The following is a 27,962-nucleotide window of genomic DNA, read 5'->3' as shown; positions in this document are numbered from 1 at the left end:
AAATCAGATGAAGTGAAACTATTTATGAAACACTGCATTTGTCTGAAGAGATGTCTATCTAATTAGACAGCATTATTCCTTGTCTTCTTCCTATGCTGAAAATGGTCAAAGATCTCTCATAAAAAATTTCTTTCCTCCGATCTTGTCTTACATCTGAATTCCTGGTCTGCTTCTCTTAGAAAAGTGTAGCAGTTACTGGCTATCTTCTTTTAAGATTTAGGGTCTAAGTGGCTCAGTTTCTACAAATATTCTGACTCCAACTGACTTTTGTGATTGAAAAGTCACTCTTCTGAGTTTCTGCATCTTCTCAGTCACAGTGATTATAATGATTGATGTTAAATTTCAAAGTGCATTTTGGGGTGAACATGGTAAGATATTTGGAAAGCAACTGGAAACAAAAGAAGTAAGGCAAAGGGCAGAAATGATAGAGATGTCTTTCATTCCTAATGACCATTAGTGGAGAGATACTAATGTACAACACACTTCTAACTTGGTCTCTTTTCTTTTATGATGGGATGCATGGAAAAAAACAGTATGAGAAAATATACATATTAAAGACTAGCTTCTTCAATTTAACTGAAAACACAAATGCATTAAATATTCTTAATTTTCATGATCCTGATTAAAATTTTATAGAAATTAATAGTTACTTTAATATAACAACTGTCTCAGATCTATGGCAGGGAAAAAAGACAATGGAAAGCTATAAATACAGGAAAGAAAAAAACGGATTTTGATACATTGTACCTTATATCAGGCCTATGTATGAATATTTTTGATTGTTCAGTAGTATCAACCAGCTGTATGTTCTTCACATGGATTGGATGCTGTAAGTCTTCATTTAAAGGGTTAGTAATGAATATCACATTAGTTTCACCTGAACAAACATTCTTAAATCCAACAAATGTTGAACCTAAAACATAAATAACAGAAAAATAATTATTTTCTAAGGAGAAAGTGATAAAATCAGTTTCATTTCATGTACATTCCAGCAAACACATCATATAACACCACTCTGAACATGGAGCTCTTAGCTTATGTGGTAGATAGTCCACCACTATTTGTGTTAGATTGTTGCCTCCCTATATTAATACCAGTGAATAGTCTTCTCATATTTTCTCTGAGCTTAGTTATGTGATTGGCTTTGACCAATGGGACAAGAGCAATTGTGATATAAGTAGATCTGAAAAGTGCTTGCATATTAGGGCTCACTCTCTTTTGGTGCTTTTGAGGGATTCTGTGACTTCTAGCATGTGAATAACCTTAGGAGACGTATGGCCCAATCACCCCCATTACTCCAGCTAATGGCCAACCCAACGATTGGCAAGTACCAACCACCAGACATGGAAGTGAGATTACCTAGACCAACTAGTCCCTATCCATCCTGTAAACTGTGGGCAGCCTAAGGAATAATCCCAGGTGAGACCAGCAGAAGAACTATCCAAATGAACAAAGCCCAAATTGTCAATCCACAGAATCATGAGCTAATAAATGGTTGTTTAAAGACTCTAAATTTTGGAGGTATTTTGTTACACAGCAAAGACTAATTGAAACATTGTTCTTTTGGCCTTATTGCATATATTGTATGACCAGAAGATAAAATTTATTGAATTCAAACTTAATTTCCATTGTACTTAAAATCCAATAGCTCAAAAATAGAAAAAAAGGAAAAGGTAACTCCAAAATTCTTAAATCAGTTATGTACTACTACTATTCTTCCTGATGATATTTTTTCCTAAGATGATATTGTATATACATGAATATGAGCTTGTAGATGAATACTAATAAAATACCATAGTAGCAGACACTGTTTGTAACCTGTACAGATCTGCTTTACTGGCCCAGTGCACTTGTCCTCAGCTCCTATAAGTATTGGCTGCCAACTACTCACACCTGCCCCTTTCTCCAGAGAAGTGCCCTTGACCAGATGACAACTCCCTCTCCTAAGAGATTATGCACTCCTTAATACCACCACCAAAGGGCTATCATGTCTAATTGGCAACTGATACAGAAGGTCCCCTTGCCTCAAGAGGGGTTAACTAAACTACACAGCCCCCTAAGGTATCAAGAAGGAGCTAGACTCCAGCTGAGACCATATCCTTGCTTAGCTCTGCCCTATCCTACTTCCCTCACTCCCTTTCTTGTGAAAACACACCTTTAATAAACCACTTGCACAAGAATCCCATCTCTGGCTTTACTTTTAGAACACCTGATTTAGACAGTGAGTACCAGAAGTGGTCCTAGGATACACACTGTAATGATGCAATAATGAATTTAGCTCACTTGCTGTCTGGATGGGAAAGAGGATGCCCTTACTGGTGGCAGGTGGAGTAGTGATAGTCCCTAGAATGCTCTAACAGTGCAGCTGTTAAGATTTCACTCGTGGTGAACTGGGATAATATCTAGGTGGAAGGAAATGCTCTGGCTTATACAGTAACTTTGGCATTGGAGTGGTAAAGGGGAAACAGTGGTTACAAGGAAACTAGAAGTAGGTGACTGTTGACCATCATTGGTGCTTTGAAGAAAAAAACTGTAAGCTGTGGTAATCAATCACAAATTCAAGGCAAACCTCAGGATCTGATCACAAAACCAGCACAGCATTCATAGAAGGTTGAATTCTTAGCCCTGGCAAGTCTCCTACATCAAAGACAGGGCTCTAATAGAAAAGGAATGGAACTCTGAGTTAGGATGGGAATATAAGGAAGATGAACTTGAGCCTTGAAACCCTGGGTTCCCCTTGAATGTTCCAGATCTGTATAAGTGGTCTGCTTTTCCCTTATTAGAGGATAGCTCCCCTGCCCCATTTGTTGAAATCATGACAAGACCTCAGAAGAAAAGGCAAATCTTGCCTTTCTCAGGTCCTGTCCCCATCTCCCCTTCTGGCAAACAGAGCAGTAAGTCTGGTCAAGTCTCAACATGGTCTGACTGTGGCAGTGCTAAGCCTGCTATGGGATGAGAGGAATTATAGACCAAAGGAACTGCAGGAACTGAGTAACATGTACTGGCAGGAATCAGGAGTATATATATCTGAGAGTAAATTGTGATGATGTTAGATTAAGGGGGAAAGAATATAAAGCTAGATAAGGGAGAGTGTCACTATGGATTGGGGTATTCTCCCATGCTGCTGTCATGGCTTTTCTAAGTTTGGAAAATGTTCATGTTCCACTTTAAATGAAGTGGATGATAAGCAACGGCAAACTGTAGGAGAAGGGGTCAGAAGTCTCTGAAAAATGATATATTGGAATGAGTCTATTATATAAGGCCAGTGCATTTCAGCCCCACCTGGGGATGGCCTTGAAAGAGTGTGGCATGGGCAGATTCTACTATGGGATAGAAATTTGGGTAGTACCCAGGGTGACCCACTTTGTGTGAAGACAGAAGTGGTGTGAGGTAAGGATAAACATAAAAAATGACTTAGCTAATTAGTCAGGGGCCTGGAAGGAACAAGACTGGATGACTGGGTAAAATGAAGCCTGAGGGAAAAGCATGTGCATGGGTCTCTGGGAGTAAGCACAGAGGGCATGTTAGTGATCACCAAAGTGTATCAACTATGGAAGAAGCACTAAAGAAATAAATGAACAGGATGATAGAGCCAATAGATGTTACTAAGCTCTTAGGTTATATGAGTTTAAATTTCTTCAGTTGTAAAAAGAGATAATAATATATAACCCTACTTATATAAAAGGGTTTTTATAATTTATAGAAATGAACATTAAATCACTATATCAGTGTTTCCTCTGTTGTTTTAGAAGGAAAAATTAAATGTCACTTCTTTAACATATACAAATTTTGCCAGGGAACCATTCTTGAAATTGACTGATGTCTGATTTCTTGGCTTCTCACACTGAGCAGATTCATATACAAATTCATTTAAATCATTATTTTTTTTTTACTAATAGTGAAACATTATTAGATATATTCTACATATTCTTTATAGAACTTAATGGAGTAGATTTGTCAAGACTATGTTTAAACTTGCCTGAGATATCCAGAAGGCCACTAATGGCATTGTAGCTCATGAGCCCTGCATGGGGCTTCCGGGGTGCCATGTTATGTGCTGAAGCAAAAGTAGGCCAGCAAATCCCACTTCTCCCACCTTTTATGAAAGAAAGAAAGTTAATAAGATTCAAATATGCACCCACATGAACACCAAAATTGAACTTCTAAAATTTTCACCTGATGGAGGTCTAGCACTCCGATGGGCGGCAGAAAGTTCAATATTGGGATCATCATTAGTTAGGACATCAGAGCAATTAAATCCAGGGCTACTTCCAACAATTAATGAGCTCTATTTAAAAAAAATTCAAACAGTACAGCTTAAATAACAGCTTTTCCTCAGGAAAAATATGATAATGGATAATACTGAATTCCACCATAGCAAAACACAACCTTGAAGTTTGAGGAAGGGATCCTTCAAAAAGCCAAGGTGAAAAGGATATGACTTTATGCCCTAAGTGGAATCACAGTCAAACTGGGAAGGGGAAGACAGGTGGGTAAATTATTATAATGACATGTTACGTTTCTGTGATAGAAATATGCCCAGGGAAGCGCAAGAACAAAAAGAGGAGAGAGTATCAATACTATCTAAGCTAGTTCAGGAAAGGTGTCATAGAGAAAAATTTCACTAACTGTGGCAAGATTAGCAGGTGGTACGCAAGAAGAGGTGAGGGGAGCAGGGAGGAGAGGGAAAGATAGAGCACTTCCTGGAGGAAGACAATGAGAACAAAGACAAGGAGGTTTGGACTCGCTGGGCTTAGAAGTCAAGGAGATCATTCTTATCGGAACTTCAGTAATTTTACCCTTTCTCCTTATTGTGGCTGTATTCATTTCTTACCTTAATCTGCACTGTTTTACTGGAAATTTTGTGAGATACAGCAGCTGGCATGTAAATCATTGAAGAAATGGCCATCCCATTGTCAACCAGAGTCACATTATAGATATGCACACTCTCTGTGGTCTGTAAAACAACTTGTAGTTTACATAGTACAAAATACAATCATAAAACAAGATAAATAATCACCACCCTGGATCACATTTACCTGAAAATAAATTCCATAATCCCAGCATGTCCAAATGGTAAATCCCTGTATAAGAGAACACCCAGGAAGGCCATCTTGGTTCATATAAATACCATACAAACCTCCATGGGCTTCATTGTCAAACCACTTTTCCATGGGATTAGACTGACCTTGTAAAGAAATATGAAAACAGAGAATTAACATTATAAGTCATGTCCTAGAGCTTTATAAGAAGTATGATAAAGTTAAAATTTTTTAAATTAAATGTATAAATCTTATGTAAATTTTAACATGAAAATTAAATATTGTTATGGCTTACTCTACTCAGGATTTAATCTTACCTAATTTGTCCCTTCACCATTAGTATGACTGCAAAAGTTTGGTTTAGTTGTTAGCACATTTAACTTACTATCTCTCATTAGACACGAATTTCATGAGAAAGTGCACGGTGTTTGGATTCAAAGAAGGCTAACCCCGAAACACAATGATACCGCTTGCTGTTTATAAAATGCTTCCTCTGCACACCTTTTTGTTGTTGGTGCCTCCCGGTCATCTCATTTTCAAGTTAGGTGTCACCCTCTTACAAGGCCTTCTCTGACTACCTGATTCAAAGTAGCACCTCAGTTCCTTCACAAGGCCACTAACATTATTTTCACTTGAAATTTTATTATTACTTATTCATGAATTATCCATCTCCTCTCTCCTATTAGAAATGTAAGCTTCATGAGAGAGGACACGGTGTTTATCTCATTCACCACCATATTCCTAGGGCCTAGAAGGTCATGCAGAGATAGGTGTTCATTTAACTATCTGTTGAATTGATGTATGTATGACCTTGGAACATTGTTTAACCTTTAAGACCTCAGTTTCCTCAAATATAAAAAGTTTTAATGCCTAATTTAGAGTAGTCTCAGAATGAAATGAAATAACCCACATAAAGTGCCTCAATAAACGGAAGCTATACTCATTATTAATATATAGGAAACCTGAAGTAGATTTTTTATGAAACTTTACTTACGTACAAATCAGATCAGCAATCTTAATAATTCCCTCCTAACCATGCACATATTGGAGGCTTCTCTATAAAGAGCAGCATCACCCCCTACAGGTTACTTAGTACCAGCTCTCTTGACCAAGTCTCCTGGTATCTGAATTCCTCCTATCCTCTATTGATTTTCCTTTCTTCCTAATACTTTGGGGTTGAAATTTTACTTGTCAACTGCCTGGATTCTGTTTTGTTTTCTCCATAAGAAGCTGTTCACATGTCTCTCCCTTGGTTCCATATAGTGTTGCCCCTGGGACCCAGTCATGGTTCCCTTCCCGGCCTCCCAGACTCCGGCTCCCAGTCTCCCACTTGCCTGGGAGGTTCACTAGATAGGCTGGTGTCCCCATTCCACGAACTTAAACCCTCAATTCCTCAGTGATGTCTCTTATTTCAATTTCTCTAAATCCCAAACTTCCTTGTAAACACTCTCAATTATTTAGGAATATCAATATAGTCAGTGAAATATACATATTAGTAAATATTCATATTCACGGATCATATTTTGACTTAAAAAAATCCAGGACAACACTTCAAAGAAGTTACAGAAAAATGACATATTTTAAAATTTTAGTCAAAGAAAACTTTTAAGCTGTTGAGAACTAAAATATTTAATAACAGTATATATCAAGGAATCAGCTAAATTTGTTGGCAGTTGTTTTATTCCTTCAAAACGTATTTACACAAGAATAAAATTAGCTTAAGCCCAATAATTTTTGAGTTTCCAGAAAAATGCTGATTTACAAAATGCTGATTCAAAGAATCTTAAAAATAACTACACTGAGATAAAAAAAAAATCAGCTGTACAAGGGATATAAAGTTTTCAGAGAAAACCCCATTTCCTCTGAGTTTCTCAAGAGGCAAAATCTGCAGCTCTATTACTTATTTTATTTTGATCCGATAATTCATTTACTTAGTTGGAAAACCAAGAGGTTATAAAAAGTTATACAATATTAAGTCACCAGTCACCCTGTCGCTACTCACCTGTTTTGATTTTTTTGCTTTTATACTTTGTGTCGCTTTATATAAACACAAATAACCATATATACTCCTATTTTCTTTCCTTTCTTCCACAAAACATACCATAAACAAAACAGTATATATATAGAGAGAGTTGTATATAGAGTTATATATAGTTGTATATTGTTTTATATATATATATATTCTGCAATCTCCATTTATCACTTAAGAATATCCTGCAAATTTCTTTCTCCATATCAATACATCGATATGTATCTTCTTCCCTCATTTTGAGAGGGGCCTAGTGTTCCAATATCTGGCTTTATATAACTAGTCCACTGCATTGGACACAAGGCAACTTGCAGTTTCCTGCTAGCACACACAATGTTGTGATGAGTCACCTTGTTCACAAATCATTTTGTAAGTGTTACAGAGGCAAATATTACTTAGATTGCCAGAAGTGGAAATGTTAAGGCAAAAGCAAATGCTCCTATAATTTTGGCAGCTATTGCCCTGTTCTGCTCTGTAGGGGTTATATTGTTTTGTCATTCAATCAGCCAGAACATTACACAATGTTCTAGTTTCCCTAGACTTGCCAAAAGAGTAGTTGTTCAGTTAATTTTTGAGTTTTACTCCTCTAATAGAAATATAGCTGAGAACTATCTGTTCATGTCCTTTGGCTTATTCCATGCTTGCAAGTTTAAATGCACAAATAGTGAGCATTTATTCCTGTCAAGAGGAAACATGCAACAGTGTCATATCCCTGTAGACATGTATCTCTAAAGTGTTGCTTTTATGAAAGTGGTAGTGGGATGAGGTACTCGCTGTTCCAACACCAGCTGCGTCAAGAACTGAAGCGGCTGCTAGAGTTTTTGGATCATAAACATGTAAAATTATCTTTAAAAGCCTATTCAGGGGTGCCTGGGTGGCTCAGTCGGTTAAGCGTCTGCCTTCAGCTCAGGTCATGATCCCAAGTCCTGGCTCAGTGGGGAGTCTGCTTCTCCTTCTGCCCCTCCCCCTACCACCCCCTTCCCCCGCCCCACTTGTGCTCTTCCCCACCTCTCAAATAAATAAATAAATAAATAAATAAATAAATTCTTTATTTTTTTAATAAATAAAATCTTTTTTTAAAAAGCCTATTCATTTTTTTTTCATAGACTCAATGCTCGTTGAGTTCTTTCAGTACCCTGGAGGGGGAGATATTACATATTGAACTAACAAACAATAATTATTTCTAACAAATTTGGACAAGGTATTTCTTAGTTTTAGTGACTCTGTGCCGAAAGACTTACTTGAGCAAGGTTCACCATCAATGCGGTATCCCACCCTTCCAAATCCAGCCACGACGTTATTTTGTAAGACTGTATTGGTCCCTCTGTTTATCTAGTACGGTGAGAAGGGAAAGGCTATGGGTCAGGCTCTTACACAACTGTACAGGGAGAGCAAGTCTGCGACACATATAGGAAAACTAATTATGACTACCCTGTAGGAGGAAAAATTAATTTCATTATTCAACCCGTTCACATTTACATTACAAATGAAGTATTGAAATTACCTTAAGTTCTTGGTGTAAAATCATCACTAGACACTATGCCTTAGATTTCATTAGAAAACAGCATTAAAGAGATTTTTTTTTTTTACTTCAGTCACAAAATCCACTGGGTTTCATTCAAAATTATAAGCCATAGACCAAATTCCAACATTAGAGCAAGGTTAGTAGGATTTTATCACTCTTTGGTTATATTATGTTACCACTTTGATTTATTAAGAGAAAACTAAGGCAATTATAGTGGATCATAAGACTCAGTAGAAGCACTTACTCGTTTAAATAAAATCTGCTATACTAAAAACAGGCTGAACACAAGTGTTAGGTAGTCACTAAACAATTTTACTTTACGAGCCCAGTCAAGGGGGCAAAAAAATGAAAAGTATAGAGCAAAGAAGATTTAATTCTTGCCTCTGGTGTCAGCAAAACAGTCAAAATCTCAACTATTTAAAGTATTAAGCACCTTTATTTATTTATTTATTTATTTATTTATTTATTTATTTATTTATTAACAGCAACCTTGCCAGCATTTTATTTTACCATTCTTTAAAAATTTAACACGTTCTTCACTAAGTAACATCCAGATTAACCTTAATTTGCCTCTCCTAGGTGACAAGTGAGGCTGGACATTATTTGTATTTTCTGGACATGTTATTTGCTCACAGACTGAGAGATAATTTATTACATTTATTGACCCCCACAGGACAAAGGAAGAGATGTTTCTGAACCTGGGGCCTGACTGGTTCCTGCTCCTTGTGCAGGGCCACGTGCATCCCAGCACCACCCTGCTGGGGTTGAAACTGCTACTACACTTTTTGGCAAGCCCCCTCCCTCTGTGGGAAATTTAAAGATGGCCTGTGTGTGGGATCCTGGGTGGAGCGTAGCTCTGAGGGTAAGCACCTTTATTTTGATATATTATGATAAGAGAACAGAGTTAAATGAAATTCATAAAAGTAAAGTAAGTTCCTTTTCTTTCAAAAGATACAGAAAACTTTAAAGATTTGGAATTGACATTGGATTACATTCTCACATCTATAAATAGGATGAAAAGAGAATATTCTCATAAATGTATACCAAGTTCCAGGCCTTCAGGTTTTACTGTAAGGTGATTATTACTAGTTGCCCGAAAACAAACCTCACTCCTTATCCCATCTTCCAAAAGAGCTATTTTTTTAAATTCCTTTTGGCTCTTATGGCATAGGAAGTAGAAAAAAAACAAGATGGAGCCATATGTCCTCTAAACCTTTTTTCTGTACTTTCTGTTTGCTTGCCGGCAATCTCATCCTACACCTGATGGCCTACAGTGATTGAAGAAACTTCATGGGGACCAAGAAGGGTCCAATTAGTAATACTAGATAAGAATAAATAACCTCACATAATCATAAGAATTTTAGATGAGAAAGGAACTTTAGAGATTCTGTAGTCTATCAATTCTAATTTTCCGTATGATGAAGGAAACTAAATTCAGAGTTAAGTAGTAATATGTGCAAGGCACTCAGTCAGTGAGCAGCAGACCCTGTACCAGGACTTGGAAGTGATAATTAATGCTGGAGAAGCAAGGAAGTAAGAGGATTATTTAAACCACTGGACATCAACACAAAGAAAAATTCAATGGCTGTGGGAGCTCACATCTCTCAAGAAAATTTATTCACTCCTTTCATTAGCTCATTTTATTAATTCATCAATCTTTATCTAAGGAGGAAACAGTTTTCAATAATATTTTGAGACAGAATTTATAATCTGTGGTATATAATCTGTAAAGAAATTACAAATCATAATTTAGGATACTCTTGTAAAGTTATGTCATTATTTTATATAATTATAAATCACCCTACCTCAATTGCTGCATGCCAGAGAGTTGAACTTAAATCTTTTCTGTTTTGGTAGGTTCCTGGCCAAACTGAAAGTGCAACCAAGTTTCCTCGAACTCTGTTGGCATCCCCCCATATTCTTATACCTGCAAAAAAATGAATAAAATCCCCCCAAATACATACAGATTTGTAATGAGTGCTATGGGGAATGTCTTTCATGTTTCCATGAAATTAGTTTTTCTAGTTCGAGCCTGACTAATCAATCTCTTAAATTTTAGAGTATGCCCTTTGAACTCTACCTCTTTAATAATCTAACTGCTTTAGACTCTTCTGGGGTGCCTGTTAAATATGTGGGTTCCACATATGAGGATCCACCTCAGATTTTAACAAACACCAATTCTGTATACATTAAATGAGTTTGTTTTATGCTTTATACAGATATTCAAGAAAGGATTACCTCCTAAAATCAAGCCCAATTTTTATAAAAAAGTAACATTTATTTGTGAGTAATCTTTTTGACTGACAGGTGAGGAGCATTTTAAATGTCATAGTAAAAAAGTCATAGTAATTTAAACTATTGATGATTAGATAATTCACACAAGATCATGGTCTGGTAAATAACTCTTCTAGAGTTGTACTGTCTGATATGATAGCCATAGCCACATGTAACTACTTAAACGTAAATTAAGTACAATTAAAATGAAAAATCCAGTTCTTCAATCATAGTAGCAACATTTTAAGTATTCGTTGGCTGCATGCGGTTTAGTAATTACCATACTAGCACAGATAGAGGCCATTTCCATTCTCTGAAAAAGATCAATTGGACAGCATGGCTCGAGTGTTTTCAGATAAGATTGTCTCAGAAAGCATATTATTTGGACAAAAATATTATCATACTACCTTCCCCCACTGTAAAGTGAATGACGTTGTCATCTATGTCCAATCCATCTGTCCCAAACACACCAATTGCTGGGGAAAAGCCATTGTGAAAGGCACAGCCTCGAATATAGGATGAGCCACGTTCTTGAATCTATAAAACATCAGGATTCAGTGAACGTTTTAAAATAAAATTAAAATACATTTAAAGAAAAAATTTGAAGTAGGTGATTTTCAGGAAACAAATCTTGATAAATAAAATACTCAATTCACATTCCATGAAAGAAGATGATTTCCCTGTAGATCTTTTAATCCTGGGAAATTTCCATATCTTCAATTTATGATTAAATAAAGCAAAATGCAGATTTAAATGCAGATAAAAAATTCTGAAGTACTTTTCTATGCATTTGTATTTCTATCATTACCTATAAAATACTACAGAGCTAAAAATTATTTTTCAGAATAGTTTATTATACGATGAGCAGGGACTTTTTTTAATTACAAAAGTTGATACTCTAGGCAGGGGGTTACAATTCAAAGGTCTGTAGGAACCAGCCAACGAGTAAGTTTGGGATTGCAACCTCAAACCTACAAGATTATTTTTTATTTTCATAAAAAATATGTTCTCTCTCATTTGTTCTTCAATCACCAGCCTTCTAAGCACATCTCTTTTCCCACTTTTGACAGAAGCATGGATATACAGACATGCTTTTCATTTGAGAAATGTAAGCAATACTCACTTTGTTCAATAGAAACTATTTGTAAATAGTTTTGATCACTGCAAAATAAAGTGGAGTTATGAAATAATATCATAGATCTTTAATTCTTTTCACCTCTGTGCTCCTTTTTCTGTTTGCTTGTTTTTTTTACTGACTTTAAATAAATGTGTGAAATGGGTAAATCAGATGCCGCTATGAGTCTAAAAAAGTTGATGGAAAATGTATCTAAGAAAGTTATATTAGATCATCACCTTAGCAATTCTAAGATATGACTTTTTAGTAAACTTAAATGAAAATAAAATCAGGGGCGCCTGGGTGGCTCAGTCGTTAAGCGTCTGCCTTCGGCTCGGGTCGTGGTCCCAGGGTCCTGGGATCGAGCCCCACATCGGGCTCCCGGCTCGGCGGGAAGCCTGCTTCTCCCTCTCCCACTCCCCCTGCTTGTGTTCCCTCTCTCGCTGTGTCTCTCTCTGTCAAATAAATAAAATATTAAAAAAAAAATAAAAAAATAAAAAAATCAAAATCAAAATATTTTATTTTGAATATATGCGAAAATTGAAGTACAAACCTGTCCTAAGTTAAGAAATGTTACGGCGTATCTTGGATCCATGCTATCCCTGAAGCCTTCTTGACCACTGTGATAAAATTCCACGTTACTTATCCTTGCATTTCCTGGCAGGGCAGGGAGGGAAGAGTGACAATATTTTTTTCTTGTAACAGAATAAAAATTTTTGAAAAACTACACGAGTTGTAATTTTCCAAATTGCAAAGTTGCTTTCAACTTTTTCATGGAAATCTCATTCATTTTTCTTTGCTCCTTTAATCCAAATCAGGCAGTGTTTCTGAATTTTTTTTCACTGCCCCCCACGAGAGCCTTTTTAGACTTTTTCTTTCCTAATAGCCTCCCCTCCCCATGGAATCTAATACCTCAGATATACTATATATCTGTTAATGTACGGTGGCTCTTTGGAGGGCCACAAACTATTGCTCATCTAAATTTTCCTGTCCTGGGGCACCTGGCTGGCTCAGTTGGTTGAGCATCTGCCTTCGGCTCAGGTCCTGGGATGGAGCCTACTTCGGGCTCTTGGCTCAACAGGGAGTCTGCTTCTCCCTCTCCCTCTGCCCCTCCCCCTTCTCATGCACATGTGCGCTCGCACTTTCTCTCTCTCTCTCTTGCTCACTCTCTCTCTCAAATAAATAAATCTTTTTAAAAATTACATTTTTTGTCCTGCAAGAATAAGTTTTCATCCCCTTGGTAGTGATACTCTTCCTGTTGAGAACGCATGAGATAAAGCACAAGATAAAATTTACCTGACAGTTCAGTTTTGACGATCTAAAGAGATTTGAAGGGCATTATCTTTACATAATCCTTTCCAGAATATGCATTACCAAGTATCTGCTCATCAGTGTGTCGTAAGTACCATTGAGGTGACAAGAAGCAATTTCACAGATTAGTAATAATAGCAACAGCAATCCATGAGTAGTAGTACTCTGTGCCAAGTGCTTAAAAGGCAATTTGTGGTTTAATTCTCATACAACGTCCTGTGAGTTAGGAAATTTTACTATTCTTATATTTGATATAAGAAAATGGAGGCACAGAGATTCATGGCTGGTAAAAAACAGCAGGGGCTATTCCTTGTTTCAAAAACTGATATTTAATAAAATGCATTAGAGAAGAGTTGCTTTGTACTAGAAGGGAAAAGCCTGTCTCAAAATCCATGAGCCAGCAATTGGATATACGGTGGAAAATGTAATAATAATATCATACATAGAAAAAATAGTTACTACAGACCATCTGGCCTACAAAAGCCATAGATGTTTCCTAACATCACAAAACAATTTACAGAAGCAAGGAAAGGTTGTCATGGGAACAAGTCCATCATGGGATTTGAAGTGGATTAGTCTCCAAGGTGTGGATTAGTATCCAAGGCCAGAGCAATTTGATTCGTCTAATAATCTATTTATCTATCTTTAAAATGCAGAGCACTATGAAGATTAAATGAGATAATATGTGTTAAATGCTTGGTATAGTGCCTGAAATATCGTATCAGGATCATCATTACTGTTATCATCATTAGTTAAGCTCCTGTTGACAAATTATGACCAATAGGCAGAAGCTATAGTGGGATGGCTGCTTGCTCAATATAAAGGTTTTCTGAAAATAGAGCTGTTGCAAAATGCAATAGGCAGAATTATGAACGAGGACCTGCTAAAACATTCAAGTCAAGAATAAACAACTGGCCTCTGGTACCCAGATTGTGGGATCCAAACACCAGTTTCCAGTAAAAAGAACCAGCATTTCTTGGAGGGATGACTTATTTCCAGGCTCAGAAAAACAAAACAAACAAAAAAACATGTGTTTGTCATATCAGAAAGTGAAGAAGCTAATGAAACCTAAGTCAAAAGGACAGAGGCATCAACATGAAAATGTTCTGAAGGTCAGTGGTGGGGCATTTTCATTTGTGAATGGCAACTGGGCATTTCGAGTATCAATAAGATTAACAATCACAATCCATATATGGATTAGACCATACAGTATGTTTAAATCCATAGAGCTTATAATGACGCTAATAACAAACAAAAAATAAAAATGCCTGTCACTTTTGGAGAATGACCGGGAATCAACTCTCTATTTCAAAAACTAGCTAATAATAGGAAAGAATCAAGCATTTTCCCTACATTTCCTATATAAACTATTTCTCAGGGTAATCAAATAGTTGACTGGGGAAGCTTCTCTTTACAGAAATATTCTAGATTATAAATTAGGGGGGAATTGTAGAATTAAAATATCACCATTTTAAACCTCCATGATTTAATAGATCCAGGCAATGATCATTAATGGCTGCTAACTTCACAAACGGAGACATAATCAAACATTGTGTCTACTAATGGAAAAATATACCATCAACTATGAAGAAGTCTTGCCTAAAAATGGAGTTTGAGTATGATCAATTTTTTAGTTCTACACTACCTATGATAGAAAATACAAAGGGGACAGGCTTACATTCTAAGGATGAACCACTAAATTCCAGACTGTTGGAAATACTATAGAAGAGATGATCTAGCTTCTTTTCTAAATAAACTATAAGGGGAGATAAATGAATCAGAGATTTGAGATTCACAACAAATTGCAGCACGGTCTTATTTTGATCTTGATTTGAACAAAAAGAATACAAGCGATGGGAAGGAAAGACGGAAGGAGGGTAGGAAGGAAGGAGAAAGAATGAACTGGGGGAATGTGAATAATCACTTGATGATAAGGAAATATTATTAACATTTTTATGTCTGATACTTCTCGATATTTTTAAAGAAGTCTTTTAAAGTTACATACTGAAATATTTTTAGATGAAATAATATGTGATTGCTTCATTCACAATACCCAAGATATGGAAACAACCTAAGGATCCACTAATGGATGAATCGATAAAGAAAATGAGGCATATATGAACAATGGAATATTTTCAGCCATAAAAAGAAGGAACTCTTACCATTTGCTACAACACAGATGGACCTTGAGGGCATTATGCTAAGTGAGGTAAGTCAGAGAAAGACAAATACTGTATGATGCTTATATGTGGAAGCTAAAAAGGTCAAATGCATTAAAGCAGAGAGTAGAATGGTGGTTACCAGGAGCTAAGTTAGTGGTGGTGGTGGGGGAATTAGGAAGATATTGTTTAAGGGCACAAACTTGCAACTAGTGATAAATAAGACTTGGAGATCTAATGTATGACATAGTGATTACAGTCAACAATACTGTATTATAAGCTTCAAAGTTGCTAAGAGACCAGATCTTAATTGTTCTTGCCACAAAAAAGATGTAATAATTATGTGACATGATAGAGGTGTTAGCTGACACTACAGTGGTAATCATATTGTGATATATAAATGTATCAAAATAAATACAGTGCATACCTTAAACTTACACAATGCTATATGGCAATAAAAATATATATGTAGGGGCGCCTGGGTGGCTCAGTCGGTTAAGTGGCTGCCTTCGGCTCAGGTCATGATCCCGGGGTCCTGGGATCGAGCCCCGCGTCGGGCTCCCTGCTCAGTGGAGAGTCTGCTTCTCCCTCTCCCTCTGCCTGCCTCTCTGCCTACTTGTGCTCTCTATCTCTCTGTCAAATAAATAAATAAAATCTTAAAAAAAAAAAAATATATATATATATATATATATGTAGTTGTGTCAAAATAACCCAGGGGCTTAAAGAGAGTGGGTGGTCATACAGTTGAAATAAGATTGACCAAAGTTGATCACTGTGGTAACTAGTGATGGGTACACTGGGATTCATTATACATTTCTCTATGTTTGAAAATTTTGTATATGTTTTAAATTTTCCTTCACACAAAAATAACAGATCTATTGCTCTTTTTATAAACAACTTCTATTTGGGTGAGAGGCTGGGCTAGCTGTTACCTAAGGTTTTGTTAGTTTGATAATTTTTATTGTCTATGAAGATAAAATGAGTAGAAAAAATGTTACAGATTTGATTTTGGAGGGTAGCATGTTAGCTTACATAATCCCTCTCAAGAAATATTTTTCTGTGTTAAAAACAAGACAACCGGCGCAAATTGAAGATTTGATTATGCTCAACCCACATCACCAAACCGAGACTGAACTTACAGTTCCTCTCCCAGAAATGGAATCTTAAACTAGTCCATCAGGAATCACCTGATCAGCACTAGTTAGGTAATGTGCCTGATTAGCCCCTGTGATCCCCTAAGGGAAAGTAAACTTTCAATAACCAGTTTGGTTTTTTTTGCCTAGTATTCCTCCCCTGTTCCTGTTCTCTTCTGCCTATAAAAGTCTTTCATTTTGCACAGCTCTTTGGAGCTCCTTTTTATCTGCTAGATCAGATACTGCTTGATGCATGAATCACTGAATAAAGCCAGTATGATCTTTAAAATGTACTCATTGAATTTTTTTAACACATGAGATCCTAAAAAGAAGTGTGAATAATTTAAGAATTGACTGAACATAGAAGAGACCATGCTATATTTCAAATTTGTACCAACCTTTAAATGTCATCATATTCTGAGTGAATGAGCTGACCAGGACACGTGCGCCAAAAGATTCCTTGAACCAACCTGGATAATCTTCACCAAGTATTTTGATGTTCCTACTCAGTATTCCAACATCAGCTGCTAATGTATAGCTCTGACCTGTTCCAGGAACATGGTATCTTTCAGCTGCAACAGAAGGACAGCTAGATTATTACCAATGCTGAAAAATCCCTGTGTTTATTAGTTCCTTTGTAATTCACAGGCCACATAACTTTCTAATATGCATGAATTAATTAGATTTGCACGCTTAAACATACATAGACGGCAGACTGAAATTATGATATCTTTTTATTTTTGTTCTTTCCAAGTTTTCACTTAAATTTCAGTTAGTAAACATACAGTGTAATATTAGTTTTGGGTATAGAATTTAGTGATTCAACACTTGCATACAACACCCAGTGCTCATCACAAGTGCCCTTCTTAATTCTCATCACCCATTTAAGCCATCCCCACACCCAACTCCCCTCTGGTAACCATCAGGTTGTTCTTTATAGTTGAGTCTTTTCTTTTCTTTTTTTTTTTTCCTGTCTTTTTTCCACCACTATGTTCATTTGTCTTGTTTCTTAAATTCCATGTATGAGTGAAATCATATGGTATCTGTCTTTCCCTGATTGACTTATTTCGTTTAGCATAATACTCTTTAGCTCCATCCACGTCATTGCAAATGGCAAGATTTCAGTCTTTTTGATGGCTGAGTAACAATCCACTGTGTGTGTGTGTGTGTGTGTGTGTGTGTGTGTGTGTGTGTATTACCTCTTCTTTATCCATTCATCAGTTGATGAACATTTGGGTTCTTTCCATAATTTGGCTATTGTTGATAATGCTGCTATAAACATCAGGGTGCATGTGTACCTTTGAATTAGTATTTTTGTATCCTTTGGGTAAATACCTAGTAGAGCAATTACAGGTTCATAGGGTAGTTCTATTTTTAACTTTTTGAGGAACCTCTATACTGTTCTCCAGAGTGGCTATACCAGTTTGCATTCCCACCAACAGTGCAAGAGGGTTCCCCTTTCTCTACATCCTTACCAACACCTGTTGTTCCCTGTGTTGTTAATTTTAGCCACTCTGACAAGTGTGAGGTGATATTTCATTGTAGTTTTGATTTGTATTTCCCTGATGATGAATGATGTTACACATCTTTTCATGTGTCTGTTGGCCATTTGTATGTCCTCTTTGGGTGTTAAGTTTAATAAATTCTTTATAGATTTTGAATACTAACCCTTTATCAGATATGCCATTTGCAAATATCTTCTCCCATTCCAAAGGCTGCCTTTTAGTTTTGTTGATTGTTTCCTTCACTGTGCAGAAGGTTTTTATCTTGATGAAGTCCCAATAGTTCATTTTTGCTTTTCTTTCCTTGCCTCTAGAGACATATTTAGTAAGAAGTTGCTATGGCTGATGTCAAAGAGGTTGTTGTCTGTGTTCTCCTCTAAGATTTTAATGGTTTCCTGTCTCACATTTAGGTCTTTCACTGATTTTGTTTTTGTTTTTAAAGATTTATTTATTTGGGGGGGGGGGAAGAAGGAGAGGAAGAGAGAGAAAGAAGCAGACTCCCCACTGAGCATGGAGCCTGACCTGAGGCTCAATCTCATGACCCTGAGATCATGACCTGGGCTGAAATCAAGAGTCAGATGCTCAATCAACTGAGCCACCCAGGTGCCCCTGCATTTTGAATTTATTTTTGTGTATGGCGTAAGAAAGTGGTCCAGTTTCATTCTTTTGCATGTTGCTGTCCAGGTTTTCCAACACCATTTTTTGAAGGGACTGTTTTTTAATTTTAATTAAATAATTAAATTTAATTAACATATACTGTATTATTAGTTTCAGAAGTAATTTAGTAATTCATCAGTTGCATTAACATGCAGTGCTCATTATATCAAGTGCCCTCCTTAAGGCCCATCACCCAGTTACCCCATTCTCCCACCCACCTCCCCTCCAGCAACCCTCAGTTTGTTTCCTATAGTTAAGAGTCTCTTATGGCTTGTCTCCCTCTGTTTTCAATTTAATTTTCAATCCCACCCCCTCCGTTCATCTGTTTTGTTTCTTAAATTCCACATATGAGTGAAATCATATGATATTTATCTTTCTCTGACAACTTATTTCACTTAGCGTAATACCCTCTAGTTCCATCCACATTGCTGCAAATGGCAAAATTTCATTCTTTTTGATGGCTGAGTAATATTCTATTGTGTATATATGCCAACTCTTCTTTAACCATTCATCTATTGATGGACATCTGGGCTCTTCCCATAGTTTGGCTACTGTGGACATTGCTGCTATAAACATTGGGGTGCAGGTGTCCCTTTGAATCACTATGTTTCTATCCTTTGGATAAATACTTAAAATAGTGCAATTGCTGGGTCATAAGGTAGCTCTATTTTTAACTTTTTGAGGAACCTCCATGCTGTCTTCCAGAGTGGGTGTACCAGTTTGCATTCCTACCAACAGTGTGAGAGTGTTCCCTTTTTTCCACATCCTTGCCAACATCTGTTTTTTCCTGACCTATTTATTTTAGCCATTCTGACCAGTATGAGGTGGTATCTCACTATGGTTTTGATTTGTATTTCCCTGATGCCAAGTGATGTGGAGCATTTTTTCATGTGTCTGTTGGCCATTTGTATGTCTTCTCTGGAGAAATGTTTGTTCATGTCTTCTGCGCATTTCTTGACTGGATTCTTCGTTCTTTGGGTGTTGAGTTTGATAAATTCTTTATAGATTTTGGATATTAGCCCTTTATCTGATAAGACATTTGCAAATATCTTCTCCCATTCTGTAGGTTGCCTTTTAGTTTTGTTGACCGTTTCCTTTGCTGTACAAAAGCTTTTTATCTTGATGAAGTCCCAATAGTTCACTTTTGCTTTTGTTTGCCTTGCCTTTGAAGACAGTGTCTAGCAAGAACTTGCTGTAGCCAGGGTCAAAGAGGTTGCTGCCTGTGTTCTCCTCTAGGATTTTGATAGATTCCTGTCTCACATTTAGGTCTTTCATTGATTTTGAGTTTATTTTAGTGTATGGTGTAAGAAAGTGATCCAGTTTCATTCTTCTGCATGTGACGGGTCCATTTCTGGGTTCTCTGTTCTATTCCATTGATCTATGCGTCTGTTTTTGTGCCAGCACCATACTGTCTTAATGACTACAGCTTTGTAATTATAGCATGAAGTCTGGAATTGTGATGCCTACAGCTCTGCTTTTTTTTTTTTTTTTAACACTGCTTTAGCTATTCGGGGTCTTTTGTGGTTCCATACAAAATTTAGCATTGTTTGTTCTAGCTCTGTGAACAATGTTGGTAGTATTTTGATAGGGACTGCATTAAATGTGTAGATTGCTTCAGGTAGTATAGACATTTAACAATATTTGTTTTTCCATTCCATGAGGATGGAATGTTTTTCCATTTCTTTGTGTCATCTTCAATTTCTTTCACCAGTGTTTTATAGTTTTCAGAGTACAAATCTCTTACTTCTTTGGTTAGGTTTATTCCTAGACTGATTTCTGTATATTGATTTAGTATCCTGTGACTTTACTGAATTCGTGTATTAGTTCTAGCATTTTTTTGGCAGAGTCTTTTGTTTCTTCTATATAGATCATCGTGTCATCTGCAAATAGTGAGAATTTGACTTCTTCCTTGCCAGTTTGGATGCCTTCCATTCCTTTATGTTTTCTAATTACTGTGGCTATGACTTCCAGTGCTATGTTAAATAACAGTGGTGAGAGTGGACATCCCTTGAGTGTAGAGAAAAAGCTCTCCATTCTTCCACATTGAGGATGATATTAGCTGTTTTTCATATATGTCCTTTATTATGTTGTTTCCTCTGTTTGTTGGGGTTTTTTATCATGAATGGATATTGTTCTTTGTCATATGCTTTTTCTGCATCTATTGAGAGGATCATATGGTTCTTATCCTTTCTTTCATAAATGTGGTGTATCACATTGGTTTATTTATGAATATTGAATTACTCTTGCAGCCCAGGAATAAATACTACTTGACCGTTGTGAATGATTCTTTTAATGCACTGTTGGATTCAATTTGCTAGTATTTTTTGAGAATTTTTACATCCATGCTCATCAGGAATATTGGCCTGTAGTTTTCTTTTTAGGGAAGTCTGTCTGGTTTTGGTATCAAGATAATGCTGGCCTCATAGAATGAATTCGGAAGTTTTCCTTCCATTTGTATTTTTTGGTATAGTTCGAGAAGAATAGGTATTAATTCATCTTTAGATGTTTGGTAGAATTCACCTGTGAAGCCATCTGCCCCTGAACTTTTGTTTATTGGGGGATTGTGATTACTGATTCAATTTCTTTGCTGGTTATTGGTCTATTCAAGTTTTCTTTTTCCTCCTGTTTCAGTTTTGGTAGTTTACAAGTTTCTAGGAATTCATCCATTTCTTCTAGGTTGTCAAATTTGTTGGCATAGTTTTTCGTAATATTCTAATTTTTTGTATTTCTTTTTTTTTTTTTTAAAGATTTTATTTATTTATTTGAGAGAGAGAGAATGAGACAGAGAGAGCACATGAGAGGGGGGAGGGTCAGAGGGAGAAGCAGACTCCCTGCTGAGCAGGGAGCCCGATGCAGGACTCGATCCAGGGACTCCAGGATCATGACCTGAGCCGAAGGCAGTCGCTTAACCAACTGAGCCACCCAGGCGCCCAATTTTTTGTATTTCTATAGTATTGGTTGTTATTTCTCTTCTCTCATTTGTGATTTTATTTATTTGGGTCCTTTCTCGTTTCTTTTTGGTAAGTCTGGCTAGGGGTTTATCAATTATATTAATTTTTTCAAAGCACTAGCTCCTGGTTTCAATGATCTGTTCTATTTTTTTTTAATTTCTGTATCATTTATTTCTGCTCTAATCTTTATTATTTCTGCTCTAATCTTTTTTTTTTTTTTTTACAGAGAGAGACACAGTGAGAGAGGGAACACAAGCAGGGGGAGTGGGAGAGGGAGAAGCAGGCTTCCCGCTGAGCAGAGAGCCCAATGTGGGGCTCGATCCCAGGACCCTGGGATCATGACCTGAGCCGAAGGCAGACGCTTAACGACTGAGCCACCCAGGCGCCCCTGTTTCTTATTCTTTTTCTACCTCCATTATGTGTAAGGTTAGGTTGTTTGAGATTTTTCTTGCTCCTTGACGTAGGCCTGTATTGCTATATACTTCCTTCTTATGACTGCTTTTGCTACATTCTAAAGGTTTTGGACCATTGTATTTTCATTTTCATTTGTTTCTATGTATTTTTTAATTTCTTCTTTGATTTCCTAGTTCACCCATTCATTGTTTAGTAGCATGTTGCTTAACCTCCATGTGTTTGTGGTCTTTCCAAACTTTTTTTTGTTGCTGACTTCAAGTTTCATAGTGTTGTGGTCAGAAAATATGCATGGTTATGATCTCAATCTTTTTGTACTTGTTGAGGCCTGATTTGTAACCCAGTATGTGATCTATTCTGGTGAATGTCCCATGTGCACTTGAAAAGAATGTGTATTCTGCTGCTTTAGGATGAAATGCTCTGAATATGTCTGTTAAGTCCATCTGGTCCAGTGTGTCATTCAAAGCCATTGTTTTCTTGTTGATTTTCTGCTTAGATGATCTGTCCGTTGCTGTAAGTGGGTGTTAAAGTCCCCTACTATTCTTGTATTATTATCAATGAGTTCCTTTATGTTTGTTATTGATTGTTTTATATATTTGTGTGCTCCCATGTTCAGGGCATAAAAATTTATAGTTGTTAGATCTTCCTATTGGATAATTCCTTTTATTATGATACAGTGCCCTTCTTCATCTCGTTACAGTCTTTGTTTTAAAAATCTAGTTTGTCTATATAAGTATCACTACTCCAGCTTTCTTTTGACATCCATTTGCATGATAAATATTTCTCCACGCCCTCGCTTTCAATCTGCAGATGTCTTTAGGTCTAAAATGAGACTCTTGGGCGCCTGGGTGGCTCAGTTGGTTGGGCGACTGCCTTCGGCTCAGGTCATGATCCTGGAGTCCCAGGATTGAGTCCCGCATCGGGCTCCCTGCTCAGCAGGGAGTCTGCTTCTCCCTCTGACCCTCCCCCCTCTCATGTGCTCTCTCTCTCTCTCTCAAATAAATAAATAAAATCTTAAAAAAAAAAAAATAAATAAATAAAATGAGACTCTTGTTGGCAGCATTTAGATGGGTCTTGTTTTTTTTATCCATTTTGACAACCTATGTCTTTTGATTGGAGCATTTAGTCCATTTACATTCAGAGTAAGTATTGATAGATATGCATCTAGTGCCATTTTACTACTTGTCTTGTCATTGTTTCTGGAGATTTTTACATTCCTTTCTTGTCTCTGTCACTTTTGGTCTTTCCTTTCCACTCAAAGATTCCCCTTTAATATTTCTTGCAGGTCTGGTTTAGTAGTCACAAACTCCTTTAGTTTTTGTTTGTCTGGGAAACTCTTTATCTCTCCTTCTATTCTGGATGACAGCCTTGCTGGATAGAGTATGCTTGGCTGTAGGTTTTTCCCATTCAGCACGTTGAATATATCATGCCACTCTCTCTGGCTTGCTAAGTTTCTGTTGAGAGATCTGCAGCTAGCTTAATGGGTACTTCCTTGTAAGTTAGGGACTTCTTTTGTCTTGCTGCTTTTAGAATTTTTTTCTTTATCACTATATTTTGCAAATTTAACTAAAATATGTCTTGGTGTTGGCTTGCTTTTGTTGATTTTGATGGGAGTTCTCTGTGCCTCCTGGATCTGGATGTCTGTTTCCTTCTCCAGCTTAAGGAAGTTTTCTGCTATGATTTCCCCAAATAAATTTTCTGCCTGCTTTTCTCTCTCTCTCTCCTCTTCTGGGACTCTTATGATACAAATGTTAGTACATTTGATGGAGTCACTGAGTTTCCTAAGTCTATTCTCATGATCCATAATTCTTCTTTCTCTCTTTTGTTCTGCTTCAGTATTTTCCATTATGCTCTCTACTATATCACTTATTTGTTCCTCTGTTTCTTCCATCCTTGTGTTCATTGCATCCAATCTGTTTCGAATCTCAGTTACTGCATTTTTCATTTCTGACTGATCATTTTAAAACTATTTCATCTTTTTTTTACTATTTTATCTTTTAAGGGTCTCCCTGAAGTCTTCCATTCTTTTCTCAAGCCCAGTGAGTATCCTTATGATTGTTGCTTTAAATTCTCCATCAGGCACATCACTTATGTATGTTTCCCTTAGATCTCTGGCCATGTCCTTATATTATTCTTTCATGTGGGATGAATTCCTCCATCTCGCCATTTTGTCTAAATCTCTGTCTTCTTCAGTGTGTTAGAAAAGCCTGTTACATGTCTGGCTCCTTAGAGCAATGGCTTTATGAAGAAGAGGTCATATAGTGTCCAGGCCCTGGCATTTAAAGGAGTGTCTCTAGTGTGTGCTGTGTACACTCTGCTGTTGTGTCTTGGCTGCTCTATCCTTCAGGCCCGTCATCTGCAGAGTTTCTCCTTGCCTGCAGTGGGCAGTGTTTGGTCCTTGGCCAGAGTGTGGCAAATTTTTAACTAGGTGTGCTCTGGTCTGCTTGTTAAATGAGACCTGATGCTACTTGCACTAGAACTGACACCCTGCAGATCTCTCTACTCAGAAGACATGGTGTGGGCAGGGGTTTCTGATGGTCTTCTGGGGAAGGGCCTACTGTATTGGGAGTGAGGCACACTTGACCAAGAAGGGCGATACCGGCAGAGCACAGCGGTGTGCAACTTGGTGTAAGCGGGTTAGGCAGCCAAGTGTCAGTGCTGTGCTGTTTACTACAGGTGGCTCTGCATTTATGCTGAGGGGTGGGAGTGGGAAATAGCACCAGGCAGCTCCTTTGTCCCCAGAGAGGAATCATCGTGCATACTGCCTCTCAGGGAAGCACTCCCAGAAGGGCAAATAATCTCCGCACGGTGTGTCCCAGGCATTTTTCAGATCACTGTTTCCACACCATCCACCCCCGGGTTGTATGCCTGCTCTTCTCTCTAGGAGCAGTGCAGTGTCCCCCTGGCTCTATCCTAGCCAAGACTGCTGACTTTTAAAACTCCAGGCTTTGTGGACATGATGTGGGCAGGGGCCTGTGCTGGCCTTCCGGGGGAGGTCTCACTGCACTGGGACTGAGGCAGGCTTGACCCAGAAGGGTAGTCATGCCAGAGCGCAGGGCTGTGGGACATGGAGCATGCAGGCTAGGCAGCGGGGTGCTGGGCTGAGCTGTATTCTGCAGGTGCCTCTGAACCTATGCTGAGGGGCCGGTGAGGGAAATGGCGCCTGCTGCTCTTTTGTCCATGGAGAGGCATGTCCTAGAAAGCTACCTCTCACAAAAATGCTCCAAGAAGAGAGAACAGTCTCTTTGTGTTTTAGGCATTCCTCAGGTCCTGCCGTCTCTGCCCCACTCCCCTTGCTTGCCTGCTTGTCTTCTCTCCAGGAACAGGGCAGCGCCCTCAGGGCTCTATCCCAGCCAATCCCTCGACCTTTAAAACTCCAGTCTTCAAGCCCCACTGCTTGCAAAAACTCATGAAAATCAGCCCCTCTGTTTTCCTAGCCAATGGTTTTGGGGAAATGTTCACCATGTACTCTCCCCTGTGTGCTGTGCACTCTCCTGCCTTTCTCTGCGATCAGGGCTTCCTCCCCTACGCAACACCTGTGATCTGTTTCTCCCCCAAACCAAATTTCTGCACCTCCTACCTTCCTCAGTGTGGCCTCTTCTCTCCTAGTTGTGAACTTTGTTCTGTCAGACTTCAGAATGATTTCTTGGGTATTTAGAATGACTTGATAATTATCTAGTTGTGTTTGAGGGACGAGATGAGTCGAGGGTCCTCGTACTACATCACCATCTTAGATCCCCTCATGATATTTTTTAATTTATAACATGAAATGCAATTAAAAGCATTTCTTCTATTTACACCAAAAAAATATTATAATCAGCAATCTTTTAATAACTATCTTAGATCCCCCCATGATACTTTTTAATTTAGGACAAAGATGCTCTTGAATCAAAGGTTCTCAAAATTCACTGTGCATAAGAATCACCTAGTGGGTGCCTGGGTGGCTCAGTTAGTTAAGTGTCTGACTCTTGATTTTGGCTTAGGTCATGGTCTCAGGGTCGTGAGATCAAGCCCTGTGTGGGGCTCCCCACTCAGCGGGGAGTCTGTGTGAGATTTGCTGATTCTCTCTGTCCCTCTCCCTCTGCCCCTCCCCCACCCCACCCCACCCCACACCTGTGCTCACACACACTCTCTCTCTCAAATAAATAAATAAATAAATCTTAAAAAAAAATCACCTCGAAGCTTGCTTAAAGCAGAAAGTGCTAGCCTTGCCCCACAGGATGTTATACAGTAGTCTTTGCTGAATATTTGCTGAATAATTACAAAGGAGAGCATTAAAAATGTGAATATTTCAAGACATTTTAATTACATATCTGTTTAGTTAAAAAACAGCCACTTACCAAGGTGAGTGTAGGAAAGGGTATCATTGAGAATGAGAATTTTCTGGTCATGCAGGATTTTAACGATACTTCTAGTTTCTGTCTGGTGGAAATCATAGCTTGTGGTTGTTATCACAATCTCTTCTCCCTCCTTAGAAAAATTCAAGTGCCAAATTCAGGAACAATTTTTAAAATAGGTTTCTATTTCTTAATAATAACTGTTAAAAAATTCTAATTTAGTTCATATCTGATTAGCAACATGGTATTATCAGAAGGAACAAACTATACATTGAGGTCTCTAAAAATAAATATGCTTGGGTTTGATCTTTTTTTTTTTATTATGTTATGTTAATCACCATACATTACATCATTAGTTTTTGATGTAGTGTTCCATGATTCATTGTTTGCGTATAACACCCAGGGCTCCATTCAGTACGTGCCCTCTTTAATACCCAACACCAGGCTAACCCATCCCCCCACCGTTTCTCAGAATCCATAATCTCTCATGGTTCGTCTCCCCCCCCGATTTCCCCCCCTTCATTTTTCCCTTCCTGCTATCTTCTTCTTTTTTTTTTTTAACATATAATGTATTATTTGATCTTAAGAACTCTAAATTTTGATTTATCTCAGCATTTCCTCAAATTTAATTCAGTCATTAAATAAAATCATAGGCAATATACTTTTTAAAAATTAAATGGATCAAAGCAAATATATTCATATTTTTATTAAAAACTGGTCAGTACAATATTCTTAAGACTTAAAAATATTTCCCCAGACTTTTTCTTTTTACACAATTACTTATTACTTGGTATTCCTGAAATGTGGGAAAGATACACATAAAAAACTTTTTTTACTCAAAAACTTCCCTATTTTCCTTTCATAACTAATATATAAATAATACTCTTTATATATTCTGAAGGCCCTTTAAAGATCCCAATTTTTAAATGCCTGCTATCAGGTAAGCTTTTGAGTACAAGCTAATACAAAATATACATTTCTCATCTGATTAATCCTATGAGAAAGTAAATGTCCATGAGAATAAGAAAGAAACCTTTTTAAGCGGACCCACTATGTGTATTCAGTTCCCACCACATACTATCTCCCATACCTGCCAATCCACAGCATCCATTAGAGATAGGGCTTTGGAACCTGCCTCTGCAGTTTCTGAGAGCTTAGTTTTATATATTGAACGTGGAATTCCATGAAGATCCAGTTCACCAAACACCCCTGAAGGAGAAAAACTTCTATTTATTTACCACATAGTACTGAGTTAGTTGCTAGTATAAAATGAAACAATACACGGATATATTTTAATAAGTGATTGGACATTTTAGAATGAATGGAATGAATTTGGATTATCTGCTCAGGGTGATACAAGAAAACTTTGACCCTCTGACCCACTTCGAGGAATCTGGTCCCTAGAAATTAAAGCCAAGCACAAGGATATGTGAATGAGGATGCCTACTACTATAATATTTGAAAATATTGGAAAACTGGAATAAATCTAGTGTACATCAATAAGAGAATGATGGAAA

The 27,962-nt window shown here is 37.4% G+C and overlaps 1 protein-coding gene across 2 annotated transcripts in view; it reads right to left on the bottom strand.

The window, feature by feature from the left end:
• The window catches only part of PKHD1L1 (PKHD1 like 1), a 152,943-nt gene that overhangs the window by 24,434 nt on the left and 100,547 nt on the right, over nt 1-27,962 (bottom strand). For both annotated transcript variants that reach the window (XM_032415905.1, XM_032415904.1), the window contains exons 57-68: nt 27,536-27,654; nt 26,449-26,578; nt 16,986-17,159; nt 12,538-12,641; nt 11,278-11,407; nt 10,402-10,523; nt 8,313-8,403; nt 5,040-5,188; nt 4,835-4,957; nt 4,177-4,288; nt 3,980-4,096; nt 748-913 (exon numbers count right to left, since the gene is read on the bottom strand). In XM_032415905.1, the coding sequence (XP_032271796.1) occupies nt 748-913; nt 3,980-4,096; nt 4,177-4,288; nt 4,835-4,957; nt 5,040-5,188; nt 8,313-8,403; nt 10,402-10,523; nt 11,278-11,407; nt 12,538-12,641; nt 16,986-17,159; nt 26,449-26,578; nt 27,536-27,654 (1,537 nt within the window). The remainder of the gene's footprint in view (nt 1-747; nt 914-3,979; nt 4,097-4,176; nt 4,289-4,834; nt 4,958-5,039; nt 5,189-8,312; nt 8,404-10,401; nt 10,524-11,277; nt 11,408-12,537; nt 12,642-16,985; nt 17,160-26,448; nt 26,579-27,535; nt 27,655-27,962) is intronic.

This window comes from Phoca vitulina, unplaced genomic scaffold (genome assembly GCF_004348235.1).
Source record: "Phoca vitulina isolate PV1807 unplaced genomic scaffold, GSC_HSeal_1.0 scaffold18, whole genome shotgun sequence".
Classification (NCBI taxonomy): Eukaryota; Metazoa; Chordata; class Mammalia; order Carnivora; family Phocidae; genus Phoca; species Phoca vitulina.
The sequence above is the reverse complement of the archived record's forward strand: the minus strand, read 5'-3'. Positions and strand labels throughout refer to the sequence as shown.